The following is a 13,758-nucleotide window of genomic DNA, read 5'->3' on the forward strand; positions in this document are numbered from 1 at the left end:
GCTGCAGGGATTTAAGGCAGCCCAGAGCCCTCTAAATCCCCCGCCTGCGACTCCGGCGGCTGGGCTGAGGCCAGATTTAAAGGGTTCTGGGCTGCCATGGCTGCAGTCAGCCCAGAGCCCTTTAAAGCCCCCACCTACGACTCCAGCGGCCGGGCTGGGGCCGGATTTAAAGAGCTTGGGGCTCCCCTCAGCGGCAGGAGCTCTTGGCCCTTTAAATCCCTGCCCCAGCCCCGCAAATCTCGGGATTCCCCGTGGCAGCCGGAGCCCTGGGCCCTTTAATTTGCCCCTGAGCTCCGGGGGCCTTCCAGCCACCTCTTCAGCTGGGAGCCACTGGTTGATTTAAAGGCCCTGGGTCTCCCAGCCACAGCTGGTGCCGCAGGGCCTTTAAATCTTGAGAGGCCATGCCTCTTCCGGATGAGGCCATGCCCCCCTCAGGACTCCGGCAGTACCGGTAAGTCCTGTAAGTTACTTTCACCCCTGATGCAGGGTATTTATATAAAATCTTCTGAGCATATAGAAAATAATCTGGTAAATGAAAATAGAACCCAAAAACCTCTTCTACCAGCTGAGATCTGGCTTCTGATGGCAAAACACCACTCACTGTGGCCAAGATTTTATTGTAAATCTCATGCTATTTGGTGTTTTACTTAAGCCCCAGCTTCCAGAGTCAAGTGATTGTGAAAACCTCAGCTGCCATTCCCCTCCACCCCACAGAAAGTATGTTTCTAGACATGTCATAGAGAAAAGCTCTGAAAATAAGCTATGTGTTCCCTGCAGACTCAGAAACCAGAAAACAAAGCAAGGAACCTCAGATGTATTATTTTAAAATAGAGGTCCTCAATCCATGGGGCATGCTATCGGGGGGGGGGGGGTGGGGGCAGAGAGCGAGTACCACCCTGCTCTGCTCCTGGTCCCACCCCCAGGGCCCCGGCTGTAGGCCCCACCCCCACCCCTAGCTGTGGTCTCAGCCTTCTTACCCCTGTCCAGGTCTCCCTCTCCTGGAGCTGCAACCCTTCTTCTGGCTCAGCTTCGGGGGTTGCCGTAGAGGGTGCGGACGGGGTAAGGGGTGGTGCAAGGTAAAAAGTTTGGGGACCACTGTGTTAAAAAGGTCTTGTAATTTTGGAGGGTCTGACTCATGCTTTTTGAACTCTTAGGGTTGGCAATACTGCCACAGTGCTAATGCTAACTACCAATAACAGCTGTCTTGGTAGCACCAACCTTCCAAGACAACAAATAGGGTTGGCAGGGGAATGTGAAGGTAGCACTGATATGCTTGCTAGAGGAGAGAGATGTAGGAAGGGCTGGGTAGGGCAGCCCCTGTGTAGGGCGCTGTGCCTTTTCAGGGCAGGCTCAGCTGCACATATGCCATTGCCATGCGACCATCAGTGAGCACGGCTTTCACATCCCCTGTGATCATAAACACAATGCCCTCATTTTGAACAGCTTGCTCCTGAGAGAGAAGGTCTGACATAGTTAAAACATGGGAATGGAGTCAGGAAGCATGGGTTCTATTCCTGTCTCTTCCACAGGACTCTCTGCATGACTCAGGGCTAGTCACTGAGGGCTATGGTGCCTCAGTTTCCCCACTGATTAAATGGGAGGTGAAGATACCTAACTTTCCTCACATGGTTAATTCCGAGGCACTCGCAGGGACATTGACAGTAGGGAAGTGACTCGAAGCGAAGAAACTCTCTCCCTACCCAGCAACTGCTGAAAGGTAAATCCTTCTACACTGTGATACTGTACCAGGCAGGCAGGGGTGTAGGGTGGGGGTGACATTTGTCTGTGGACCCCCAACCAACAACTAGGGCTGGACAAGGGGCTTTAAGCTGGAGGTCTCTTCCCAGGCGAGTGCATCCTCTGTGTGTGTGTGTGCATATGAAGAGTTCAGACTATGGCCCAAGAAGCCCAGTCCCTCAGGCATGTGTTTTAAGAGGTGGGGAGTAAGATTGCGGATTGGGATGGCAGTGAAAAACTGGAGACCCCTGCCAGCGTACCTGACCCTACAGGTATGTAGGAGAGTAAAGGGGGATTATCTCATGTTTCCTTGTAGTCGTCTATTTGCCTGTATCCACCCGTCTCTTGTCTTATACTTTGATTATAAAGCAGGGACTGCCTTTTTGTTCTGTGTCTGTACAGTATCTAGTGCACTGGGCTCCTGGGCCAGGCCTTGGTCTCCTGGGGGCTACAGTAACACAGATAATAAATGAGACATTGTTGATGTTTGAGAAGAGCTTGTAGATATTAGGATAGACGGTGTTACTCATTTATCAACTTCTTTCCAGGCTAATGGATGCCAATTTTCACAATCTTTCATCGTATGGACTATAAATCCTACGTCTCTAAGCATTGTCACTCGAGCATTTCAGTTTTCCCTATGTCTTAAGATGGGGTGACCAACACTGGACACAGCATTGAGTGTCATCTATCCATTTTATAATACAGCCGAACCTCAGTGAGTTAACCACCAGAATAACTTTTGACCTGCAGTGGATCCTGCTAGTGAATCTACCCAATAACTTTTATTAACATTTAAGTTCTTTTAGAAGTGTCTTTTGGGTACCTTTATTCACTATAATTTTGTGTTCCGGTAGCACCTAAACACCCCAACCGCATCTGAGACCCCATGACACTGTGCACGTGCAGAATAGAAAACATTCACCTGCCTCATAGAGCTTACAATCTAAAAGACAAGACAGATATAGGCAAACACAAAAGCAATATGCCCACAGTATAATTTCTTCTCGTTTTCTCCCTTGTATTACAATCCCTCTCCCTCACCAACCTCCCCCAAGTCCAACTGTCAGTCAGATTTCTTTACAGCTCTTGCTCGGGCTGAATGTCTCCTCTTTCTCCCATCTTTATAATTTAGGGCTTGTTTTCACTATCATGCTAAATTGGCACTGCTGTGATTTATGCAGCATCGATTTAGCAGCTCTGGTGAAGCACTCTCCCCTCAACATAATTAATCCACCTCGACGAGAGGCAGAAGCTATGTTGATAGGTGAGTGTAGACACCGCATTAAGTGGATATAAGTTATGTCATTCAGGGGATGATTTTTACACCAAGCGATGTAACTTACTCATGTCAACTTAAGCGGTACAGTAGACAAGGCCTAAATTTAATGTATTTTTATTCGAGCTGGTTGAAAATCAGACAAATAATATTTCATCAATATTTTTCTCCCATTTTTTAGGTCAAAATTTGAAATCTGAAAAATTGCAACCACCTTTATTTTTTTAGTTGTCCGAGAGACCATTTCTGTGGGAGGAATGACTCCATACAGGTCAGTTTCAGCTCGGAGAGTTCCTCTGGAACAAGTGGGGCAAAGATCTTCTAAACTTGAGGACACACACATCAGCAACTCACATGGATCTCCAGTCATTGAGGGTTATAGGTCACTCTCATTACCACTACAAAAGTTGTTTTTCCTCCCTTGGTATCCCACTGTTAACTGAATTGTCTTGTTAGGCTGACCTCACACTTGGTAAGGCAACTTCCATCTTTTCATGTATTTATACCTACTCCTGTATTTTTCACTTCATGCATCTGATGAAGTGGGTTCTAGCCCCCGAAAGCTTATGCCCAAATAAAGTTGTTAGTCTCTAAGGTGCCACAAGGGCTCCTTGTTGTTTTTGCTGATATAGACTAACATGGCTACCACTCTGAAACCTGTCATCCAGGGGCCCAGTGTCTCAGCATGGTCCCCACCCCACTATGACAGCATGGTTTCAAAGAACCCTTTCCCAGGGCATGTCCCAAACTCACCCTTGGATGCCCAGAGGGGATGTTTCAGTGGAGAGGGGAGGAAAGGTCATAAGAAGCATTCAGCATTGTTACAGCCATTCAAATCCTCGCATGTTTTAAGGGACAATACCTCGCTCCACACCTAGAGTCCAAATATAGAAGAAGTTTCTACAAAGCTGGGGAAGAGGATAAGGATGCTACTTTTTAGGCTCAAATCCCTCACCCCCCCAGAGACCCCATGTCACAGGCTGGCTGACTCTTTAAGGGGAGTCAGGGCCCACTTTCACCGAACAGGAGCCAGTTTCGGACAACAGTATGAAATTAACCGCATAGGCAGATGGATGGCAGCTAACTGACTAATGGATCTGATCAAAGGCTACCAAAGCTCAGTTTGAAGGCGAGTGCTCCTGGATAGAGATGCTAGGCGGGCTGCTGCCTGGCTTACAGTACACAGGCCAGACGGACGGCTGTGGGACTCCTGACCCAGGCAGCAATCCTCCCGCTAGCACCCCTCTCCTTCAGAGCCATCTCCCTCTAGGGCCACCCTCTTTCTAGTTGTGCGCTGGTGGCCTTTTTGGGTGCAAGGGCTCCAAAGCCAATTAGCAGCCAAACAGCGACCTCGACAACTGATTGAGCACAGGGGGGCTGCGGCTTCCTCCCAGAGGCCCCTCAGGGACAGCCGGGGCCCTGCTCCCCCTAACAGGAGCCTGACACCCCCCCCACCAGTTCTCTCACTCCCAGAGGCCAGGAGCGGCCTGGCTAGGGGATGGGTTGGGCCAGGCCCAGCAGGTGCTCACTCAGCAGCGGCCCCCAGCCCTGGCACTTGTCCCCCGCTGCGCTAAGAGGCTCCTGGGTGCTGCTCGTATGGGGGTGGTGGCAGAAGGGCCCCGATTCTGCCCAGGAGCCCCCGCGCTGGGCCATGGCTGGTGACCGTGCAAGAGGCCGGGCGGGGGCTGCAGGGCGGCGCCGCTGGCAGCGGTGGGATGCTCGGCGTGCGCCGGCCGGGGCGGCTGCTGCGTGTGTACGCGCCGCGCCCGGGCTGCGGCGTCTGGCCAGGCGGCGCCGGGAACCGGCGGGGAAAGACGCGCTCGGCTGCGGGCTGCGCCATGGCGAGCGACAGTAAGTGCGAGCCCCGGCCGGGGAGCTGCGGCGATGGCTGGCTGGGAGCGGGGAATCGGCCTGGGCAGGGATGAAGCCCCAGCCCCGCCTCTCCGCTGTCCCTTTAGCGTAACCTCCCTCCCCCCAGCAGCGCCCGCCCTAGTGCCAGCTGCTCTGCCTCCCCCCCCTCGCGGCCGCCCCGGCCCCAAGCCCTGCCACCCCCGCTCCTCTGCCCAGCCCCTCCCCTCCCGGCTTCAGCCCCCCCCCCGCCCCTAGTTCCTCAATCCCCTTTGTCCCCAGCTGCCTGCAGCCCTCTCTGCGCCCCCCACCTCCCTTAGCCGGGCTGCAGCCCTCCCTCCTCTCAGCATTCCCACTCCCCCAGCTCCCCCATGACTCCTGCACCCTTCTGAGCAATGGGGAGCGCTTCTCTCCCTCTCCTAGGGGGAGAGGGAGAACTGACTGGCATGTCCTTTGCCTTCCCCTTTCGCCAGGTCTCTTCCCCTGCCCTGCACCTGCTGCTAGCCATGAAAACTGCCTGGGCTCTATAGGCAGGGCTCAGGGAAGCCCTGCTGAAAAAGGCAGGATTTTCCTGTGGTCAGCGGCTGTCCCACCAGAGCAGAGAGAAATGTCACCTGTTAGGAGAGGGGCTTCCAGTGAGAATGATGCTGGCTGTAAAAGGCAGGGCCTACCACTGAACGGATGCCTTTCAGGCCCGTCCTGCTGCTAGAATGAAGAAAATCAGGAGGGCCCAGTTCAGCTACCTGCTAACTATTCAGTGGCACCATTTTTGCAGCCAGGAAGAGTGGGGGTTTTTTTATGGACGTGATTTTATGTTTCATTTTATTTGAGAGAATAAGATTTAGGCCCGTAGGCATTGATTGACGTCTACTTTGGGGGGCTGCTCCAGTCAGGCCAGTGGGGCTGTTTATGGGGGGCAAATTCCATGTCTGCCTGAGGCTTGCAGTTTGGGGGGCAGTGCAATGCCCCCCCGCCTCCTCAAACTACACCCTGCTTAGGCTCATCTGTTTAGTATATGCCCCCAAAAGTTGGTTGCCTCACAGTCTAGCTCAGTGGTTCTCAACCTGTGGCCCAAGGACTGCTTGCCGCCCAGTCAGCACAGAGCTGCGGCCTATGTGACATCCTCAGGGCCATACACGTAGTATTGGATGCAGCCCACATAGCACATTGTGGGCCGCATATGTGGTCCACAATGGTAAACAGGTTGAGAACCACTGGAGCTCCTGAAAGACAGGACTGCTTCTTACTCTTTGTGCATATAACTCCTAGCGTGATGGGACCCTGATCTCAGCTGCAGCCTCTAGACACTACCTTTACTAATTATGGTCAGCTTCCCTTTTGGCTCATCTGTTACAGTTGTTGCATAGTGACAGGAACTGTCTAGGCTTAAGTTTTGGCTGCAGTAGTTTTATATGCACACATGTGATATCCACCTCTGTTAATTGATATAAGCCACTCTAGTGTTTGGTCACCATGTTCTGCGTCGTGCCACCTTTGATTCAGGGCAGTACTCTTAGCGTTTAGAATCACCATCCCAATCTTTGTCTTCATACTTTATACCGAAAGAGACATTAATACTTGTTAAAGGTAGTTTAACTGATCCACTGCATATAGCCTGATGGAAGAATTGTTTTTGAAAAATAGTAGAGTTCTTTAAATGATGGTACGTATCAAGTTAGAAATGGCCGAGAACAAAAACCTGACTTTGAGCTTTTTTGGAAGCCGTTAGACTATTCAGGGAATCTGTTTCCCTCTACCTTTAGCCGTACAATGATAGTTAAATATGTCTGCTGTTCCTTGATTTCTTTCAAGAGCATCTCCCTCAGGACGGATTTTCTTGGGCAAGGCCCAGATGAAATGTAGGTTGTTGTGCACTGCTTTTATTGAGGCCTTAGAAGAACTATGGAATGACCTGATTTGTTCAATTTTATACGACAACTTTGTCAAACTCTAGCTTTCCTCTTGTTGCTTTTATAAGTTAGCTGGGACCTGAGGGCAGCATTGGTGCTGAATACATAATTAAAAATGGTCTTTATCATATTTTAGAATATTTTACAAATATATGAAAATACAAAGGGCCAGCTTCTCATCCCCAGAGTGGCTGCTTCGCACTGCTCTGGCAGCACAAATGTGAGGTGTATAGATATCAGTATGCCTTGAATCTACTGTTAATAACTATAGAGCCTTCAGTCCTTTAAATAAAAAAAGCTGGCCCTTTATTGCTCCCATCAAAAACACCAACAAGATCACAAAGATGTACCTTTGTTTGCCTCTAACATCTTCCTCCAGGAATAGGAAACAAGATGTTTAAACAAAATCTTCAAGTTATTGTTTGTTTCTTGGGCAAGAATCTCATAACATATATGAAGGCAAATATGTGTCTTCCCCTCTGACTAGCTAAAAAGAGCCTCCCACAGGCTGACAAACCAGGGAAACATCTTGGCTTGTGCAGAGTGACCCACTGTGTTCTGTAAGTTAATCAAGTAATAGAGATGAGTTGAGAATTTTAAATCAGTTAAGAACAGCTTGTGGAGTGACCTACAGAAAGACGAAGGTTGTAGGGGTCAAGTTTACTGTATCTTTCACCTCCCCTCCCAAGTTAATTTGTCTGCCTTATTAATCAGATATACATCCCTCTGTATGCAAATGATCTGCATTGTTTCTTCGATATAGTGTCTCTTGTTCTGTTGTAATCCTTGAAGGATGTAAAATAAAAGGTATTAGTTATAAATAGGGAATGTACAGACAATGTCCACTAAATTTAGAAGAACTAAATTCTTCTGTTGGGTTTTTTCCCTAAATGTTTGTTGCAGTCTGCAGGTGATATGAATTATATGGCACCAGAAAGAAATATAATATTGAAAAATATCATCACCTAATGAGTGTATAACTCTGCAGTAGTAAAATAAATTGTTTAAAAGTGGTGTGTGTGTGTGTGTGTGTGTGTGTGAAATTCCAATTAATGGTCTGGGTTAATAGAGAAATACAGTACTTGAAGTGAATTAAGCTACGGCTGTCAATTAATCGCATTTAGCTCATGCGATTAACTAAAAAAAATTAATCGCGATTAATCGCACTGTTAAACAATAGAATACCAATTGAAATGTATTCAATATTTTTTGATTTTTTTTTACATTTTCATTTATATTACAACACAGAATACAAAGTGTACTGTGCTCACTTTATAGTATTATTTTTATTACAAATATTTGCACTGTAAAAATGGTAAACAAAAGAAATAGTATTTTTCAATTCACCTCATACAAGTACTGTAGAGCAATCTCTTTATTGTGAAAGTGTAACTTACAAATGCAGATTTTTTTTGTTACTTAACTGCAAAACAAGACAATGTAAAACTTTTAGAGCCAACAAGTCCACTCAGTCCTACTTCTAGTTCAGCCAATTGCTAAGACAAACAAGTTTGTTTACATTTACAGGAGAGAATGCTGCCTGCTTCTTATTTACAATGTCACCTGAAAGTGAGAACAGACATTTGAATGGCACTTCTGTAGCCGGTGTTGCAAGGTACTTATGTGTTAGATATGCTAAACATTCATATGAACCTTCATGCTTTGGCCACCATTCCAGATGATATGCTTCCATGCTAATAATGCTCATTAAAAAATTTAAATGTTAATTAAATTTGTGACTGAACTTCTTGGAGGAGAATTGTATGTCTCCTGTTCTGTTTTACCTGCATTCTGCCATATATGTTATAGCAGTCTTGGATGATGACCCAGCACATGTTCATTTTAAGAACACTTTCACGGCAGATTCGGCAAAATGCAAAGAAGATACCAATGTGAGATTTCTGAAGATAGCTACAGCACTCAACCCAAGGTTTAAGAATTTGAAGTGCCGTCCAAAATCTGAATGGGATGAGGTGTGGAGCATGCTTTCAGAAGTCTTAAAAGAGCAACACTCAGATGTAGAAACTACAGAACCCAAACCATCAAGAAAATCAACCTTCTGCTGGTGGCATCTGACTCAGATGATGAAAATGAACATGTGTCTGCTTTGGATCATTATTGAGCAGAAACTGTCATTGGCATGGACACGTGTCCTCTGGAATTGTGGTTGAAGCATGAAGGGACATATTAATCTTTAGCGCATCTGGCACATAAATATCTTGCGACGCCAGCTACAACAGTGCCATCCATGCGAACTCCTGGTCCCACTTTCAGGTGACGTTAACAAGAAGCAGGCAGCATTATCTCCTGCAAATTGTAACCAAACTTGTTTGTCTAAGCGATTGCTTGACGTAGGAGTGAGCGGACTTGTAGATGCCAAAGTTTTACATTGTTCTATTTTTGAATGCAGTTTTTTTTGTACATAATTCTACATTTGTAAGTTCAAGTTTCATGATAAAGGGTTTGCACTATGGTACTTGTATGAAGTGAATTGAAAAATACTATTTCTTTTGTTTTTTACTGTGCAAATATTTGTAATAAGAAATAAATACAAAGTGAGCACTGTACACTTTGTATTCTGTGTTGTAATGGAAATCAATATATCTGAAAATGTAGAAAGCATCCAAAAATATTTAAATACATGGTATTCTGTTTAACAGTGCGATTAATCGCAGTTAATTTTTTTTAATCGCTTGACAGCCCTAAATAAAACACACACAGCCTGTGATGAAGAAAGGATTAAAAATATTTGTATACTGATGCCATCTCCTAGAAGTTGAAGAAAGCAACAGAGAACTTGAGAGAGAATAAAAGTGAGAGCCTTTTTGGCAAGTTTCAATAGAAACAGGAGATTTGCCCCTTCCAACGATTTCTGAAAACAAGGTATAAAATTGAGGTCACTGTGTGAGACCTCAGAGTTCGCTGAACCCGCCAAAGAAGCTGTTGATCTCATGAAGTGCTATTAGGCACTTGGGCCAGCCATGTGAATAGCTCTCCGCTATCACAAGCTTGCAAGAACTGAGAAGTGGTGGTGAGATTTCATTTCAGAGGGTATATTTCTCTTTGTCTTTAATAGAAGTAACTGAAAGTTTCCTTGTTGAGTCTGTACTCTTTCTAATGAAACCTCAAGGAACCATATTCCATATTTTAACTAAGTGATGCTATATGCATGTTCCTCCTTTGTAAATCCAAATAGATTGGCTTATGAGAGCATCAAACAATAATTTTAAGTAGTTCCTTTTGGTGATATAAACTAGTTCCTCTCAAACCAAGCACAAGGAATAGCGGACTATTCATAAGAGTGCCTTAAGACAAAGTGCATTCTAAGTTTTGAGAGAATTATTTGATGTGCGATAAGTGTATCAGCAATAGTGAAGAACCGATAACTGATGATTACAGTTAAATGTAGTAAGAAGTCCTGGTGATTAGTATTTTATGGTACAGCTGCTGGGCCTTGACATTGACCTGTGACAATTGCTTGCAGGACTGCATGTGTGTTTTGGGTTCAAAACATTGCTGGAATGTTTGGGATATCTAAACATGACTTATAAAACTGTTGATTATATTCCTGTGTGGTTGTTGGTGAGTCAACAAACTGGTTTGGTTGAAAATAGCTGTGTCCTGATCTGAGAAACACTATTGAAGATAAAAGTTGATCTGAGAAGAACTTAACATAATTTGTAAGCTAATTCCATTTAGATGGTAGCTATGATATTTATCCAGTTGTAATAGTAATAATTGTAGATATACCAATCTTCTAGAACTGGAAGGAACCTTGAAAGGTCATCAAGTCTAGCCCCCTGCCTTCACTAGCAGGACCAAGTACTGATTTTTGGCCCGGATCCCTATGTGGCCTCCTCAAGAATTAAACTCACAACCCTGGATTTAGCAGGCCGATGCTCAAGGTACTGAGCTATCCCCTCCCCCCCCCCCGTGGGCAAGTTGGATTTCAGCTTTAAAATCTAACTGGCACATTGGGAGTCAGTTTTTATGAATTTACCAGCCATGTTGCCAGAGCAGTTGTAAAGCTGACCGAACTGACCATCTGAGGATTCCCCCTGTGTGGGGAAAGTTGTGGATGAAGTAGAGCCCCCATAGTGGCCTCTGTGGCAGCAGCCTCTCACGGGGGCCATTCCTGGCAGAAAGGGGGTATAACCAGAGCATCTCTATTTGTCGGTGATTCCTGGTGGCCAGCAGCAGCCAGGCATGTGTTAGAGCAGCCCTGATCCACCAATTGTCCTTTTTGTCTCAAGGGTTGGGGATGAGGGGTCTAAAGAGGGGTGTGTATAGCAATCTTGACCCTACCTGAGGCTGCACTTCTGCTCAGGGCCAGCAAATACCAAAAAACCTGAATAATTTTAATGCATATCTAACATTAGGGGTCTGTTCCTCATAGTATTAGATCCATTCAGGGTTCCTAAGACTCTTATCAAATGAAAGCTGTTCCAAGAGGGAATAAACTGTAAAGAAAAGAAGAATCACAAAGGAAAGAGAGGAGAATTGCTACAAGAACATCAGTCTGTTTAAGGCAGTCACTTTTAAATACTAGAAAATATGGGATTTTTCTGTATTGAAGATGAATTACAGATCTTCTTGAAGTTTTTTAAATTGACCTTCTAATATTTTTCTTTTTTCTTCACATGGGATTGATTATGACATTCATAGTTTTTTAAATACCTGTTCTGGATATTTATTTTGAAGGTGCTTTATTGTATTAATGTCTGAGTAGGTTCAGGTAATCTTGGAGTAGGCATGTCTCTGTGTTTTCAGAGAGTTGCACAGAAGGTAGCTGCAAAGGACCACAGGTTTCCAAACATGTTTCTGGTTTTATACTCCTAGTTCTGTGGGTTGAATCAGCTGTGTGCAAATGTGACAGATCTTTAGACAATTGTTACCTGTTTTATGGGCTCAAACCTTGTTTGTTATGAAACACTTTTTTGTAGATGTCAAAGTAGAGTGGATTGTTTTTAAAACAATGTAAAATGCTTTGACTTGTTAAGGAGGCACAGTGACATCAAAAGGAAGCCTGGGAAAATCATTGCCACAAGATGTTGAAGCACAGAGCGTAGACAGGTTTGAAAGAGAACTGGAGATTTATAGAAACAACCAGAATACTGACAATTACAAGATTTAGGCTTCAGTTTTGGAAACACTCATGCCTCTGCTTAACTTTACCATGTGAATTTAGCCCTGTTGATATCAACAGGACTACACCAGTGGACTACAGATGAGTAAAATATGTTGATCCGTGAAAATACAGAAAACTTCTTGGTATTATACTTTGAGAGAGTCCATTTGACACTTCCTCTGTTGGTATAAGCTTCCTTTTTCTGTTATTTGCTCTAGTGACTTTCTCATCAGACCTGTGTTTCATAGCTGTTTTGACTATTCTTACTGACTTGGAGTTGATTGGTGCTTCTTCTGTAGAAAGATAACTCTTCTGGCTTTAATGAAAGCTACCAGTGTTTTTGAGGTAGGTCCAGTCACAGGTGACTTTTGTGGGTGCTTAAGATGGAAGTTTTGTCTAAGGGTGGCAAGGATACTTTTAATATCACAGCTAAGTATCTGCATTCTCTTCTCAGTCACACCAGTTCAGTCCACCATGAAGCCAACAGGGTTGGCACTGATGTGACTGAATATAATTTAACCCTTAAAGTTCCAATAAGGCCAGGTCTAATTTTATCAGCAAGTGTGGTCCTGAGATGGGAGAGTCTCCAGTGCCTACCGTTTCAGTGAGGCATGCTTTGGGGGTGAATAAAGGATCTGGAGTCCTTTAGAAATCTCGTGGATGTGGAGAAGGAAATCATACCATAGTTATGTTTTTAAGCCTTGTCCCAATACGAGTCAGTGGTACCATGACTCTGTGCCCTTTGTTTAACTCTCATATCAATGCACTGGGCACATCAGTGCACTGGACCTTTCATACTCTCACTGAAAGCAATGACTCTGGAACACTTTTTATAGTGGGGATGTTGAAAGCCAGTGGTCCCCAAACTTTTTACCCTACACCCTCTTACTCCTGTCTGGGCTGTGGCTTGGGCGGGGTTGCAGACAAATGTCAGGGTGAGCCAGCTGAGACCACAGCTGCGGGTGGGAGCAGAGCCCCGGGTGTGGGACCGGCAGCCAGAACCCCAGGTGCGGGGCCAGGAGCAGAGCCCTGGGTGCAAGTGTGGTGGGAGTGGGGATCCTGGGCATGGGTCTGGTGGCAGCTGGGACCCTGTGCAAAACCTGGGGGTGCTGCAATACCCCCACACCTTTAGTTCCCGATCCTGTGACTTAAAGGGTCTGTAAAATCCTTTAGTTTGAATTGGACTTAAGTGAACAAATGGGTTTATCTGAACAAGTCACTCACGGTGATGGCCGTGGGATAAGAATGTGAGCAGAATAATCATCTTTTGAGTGTGGCGGGAGAGGGAAATCCACAGGAAAGTATGGGTCTGTCACAGCTGTCATCTACAGAGTCTGTTTTTTTAGCTTAAGATATAGAAATGCAATTTTAGCTTGCAAGGTTCCTGCTTCAATCTCTGGTGCCAGGCAAGGTGGCTGCCATCACATATACATGTGCAGAGGGTGGGGGTGAGATTTGGCAAATAAATATGTAGCAGTTACGTAAGCGTAGGTGCATTAAGTAATCTTGGCCACAGCAGCTCGTTAGTAAGTTTTCCTTCTTCAAGTTATCTTGTCCTTCTGCTAAAGGTGCACAGGCCTTATCACTACTGCTTTAGACCGGTTTTAGCTGTGCTGCAACTGATAACTTACTGTTACACATTTAATTTCACAGCTGCTAGCTTTCTAGATGAAGTAGAGTTCAACATGGAGGAGCTTTGGTTCACTGAGGCCTAGATTTATGCCTAGTGACACCAACAACATGTCCCTTAAAGAAACCTTGTTAAGTAAGCAATTTCAATGATCCAGCAAGAGGTTCCTTCTGATTATTGGTTAACCAGGTGTGAGTCTTTCCAGGGTTTGCAGTCTTGAGACCCC

The 13,758-nt window shown here is 45.5% G+C and overlaps 1 protein-coding gene across 3 annotated transcripts in view; it reads left to right on the top strand.

The window, feature by feature from the left end:
* The first annotated feature begins 4,817 nt into the window (after positions 1-4,817).
* SYT16 (synaptotagmin 16) overlaps positions 4,818-13,758 on the top strand; it is a 148,843-nt gene continuing 139,902 nt past the window's right edge. The window contains exon 1 of one of the 3 annotated variants that reach the window (XM_030558537.1): positions 4,818-4,867. In XM_030558537.1, the coding sequence (XP_030414397.1) occupies positions 4,855-4,867 (13 nt within the window). In that variant the 5' untranslated portion in view covers positions 4,818-4,854. The remainder of the gene's footprint in view (positions 4,868-13,758) is intronic. The other 2 variants (XM_030558535.1, XM_030558536.1) reach the window with 2 other exon arrangements.

Source organism: Gopherus evgoodei, chromosome 4 (genome assembly GCF_007399415.2).
Source record: "Gopherus evgoodei ecotype Sinaloan lineage chromosome 4, rGopEvg1_v1.p, whole genome shotgun sequence".
Classification (NCBI taxonomy): Eukaryota; Metazoa; Chordata; order Testudines; family Testudinidae; genus Gopherus; species Gopherus evgoodei.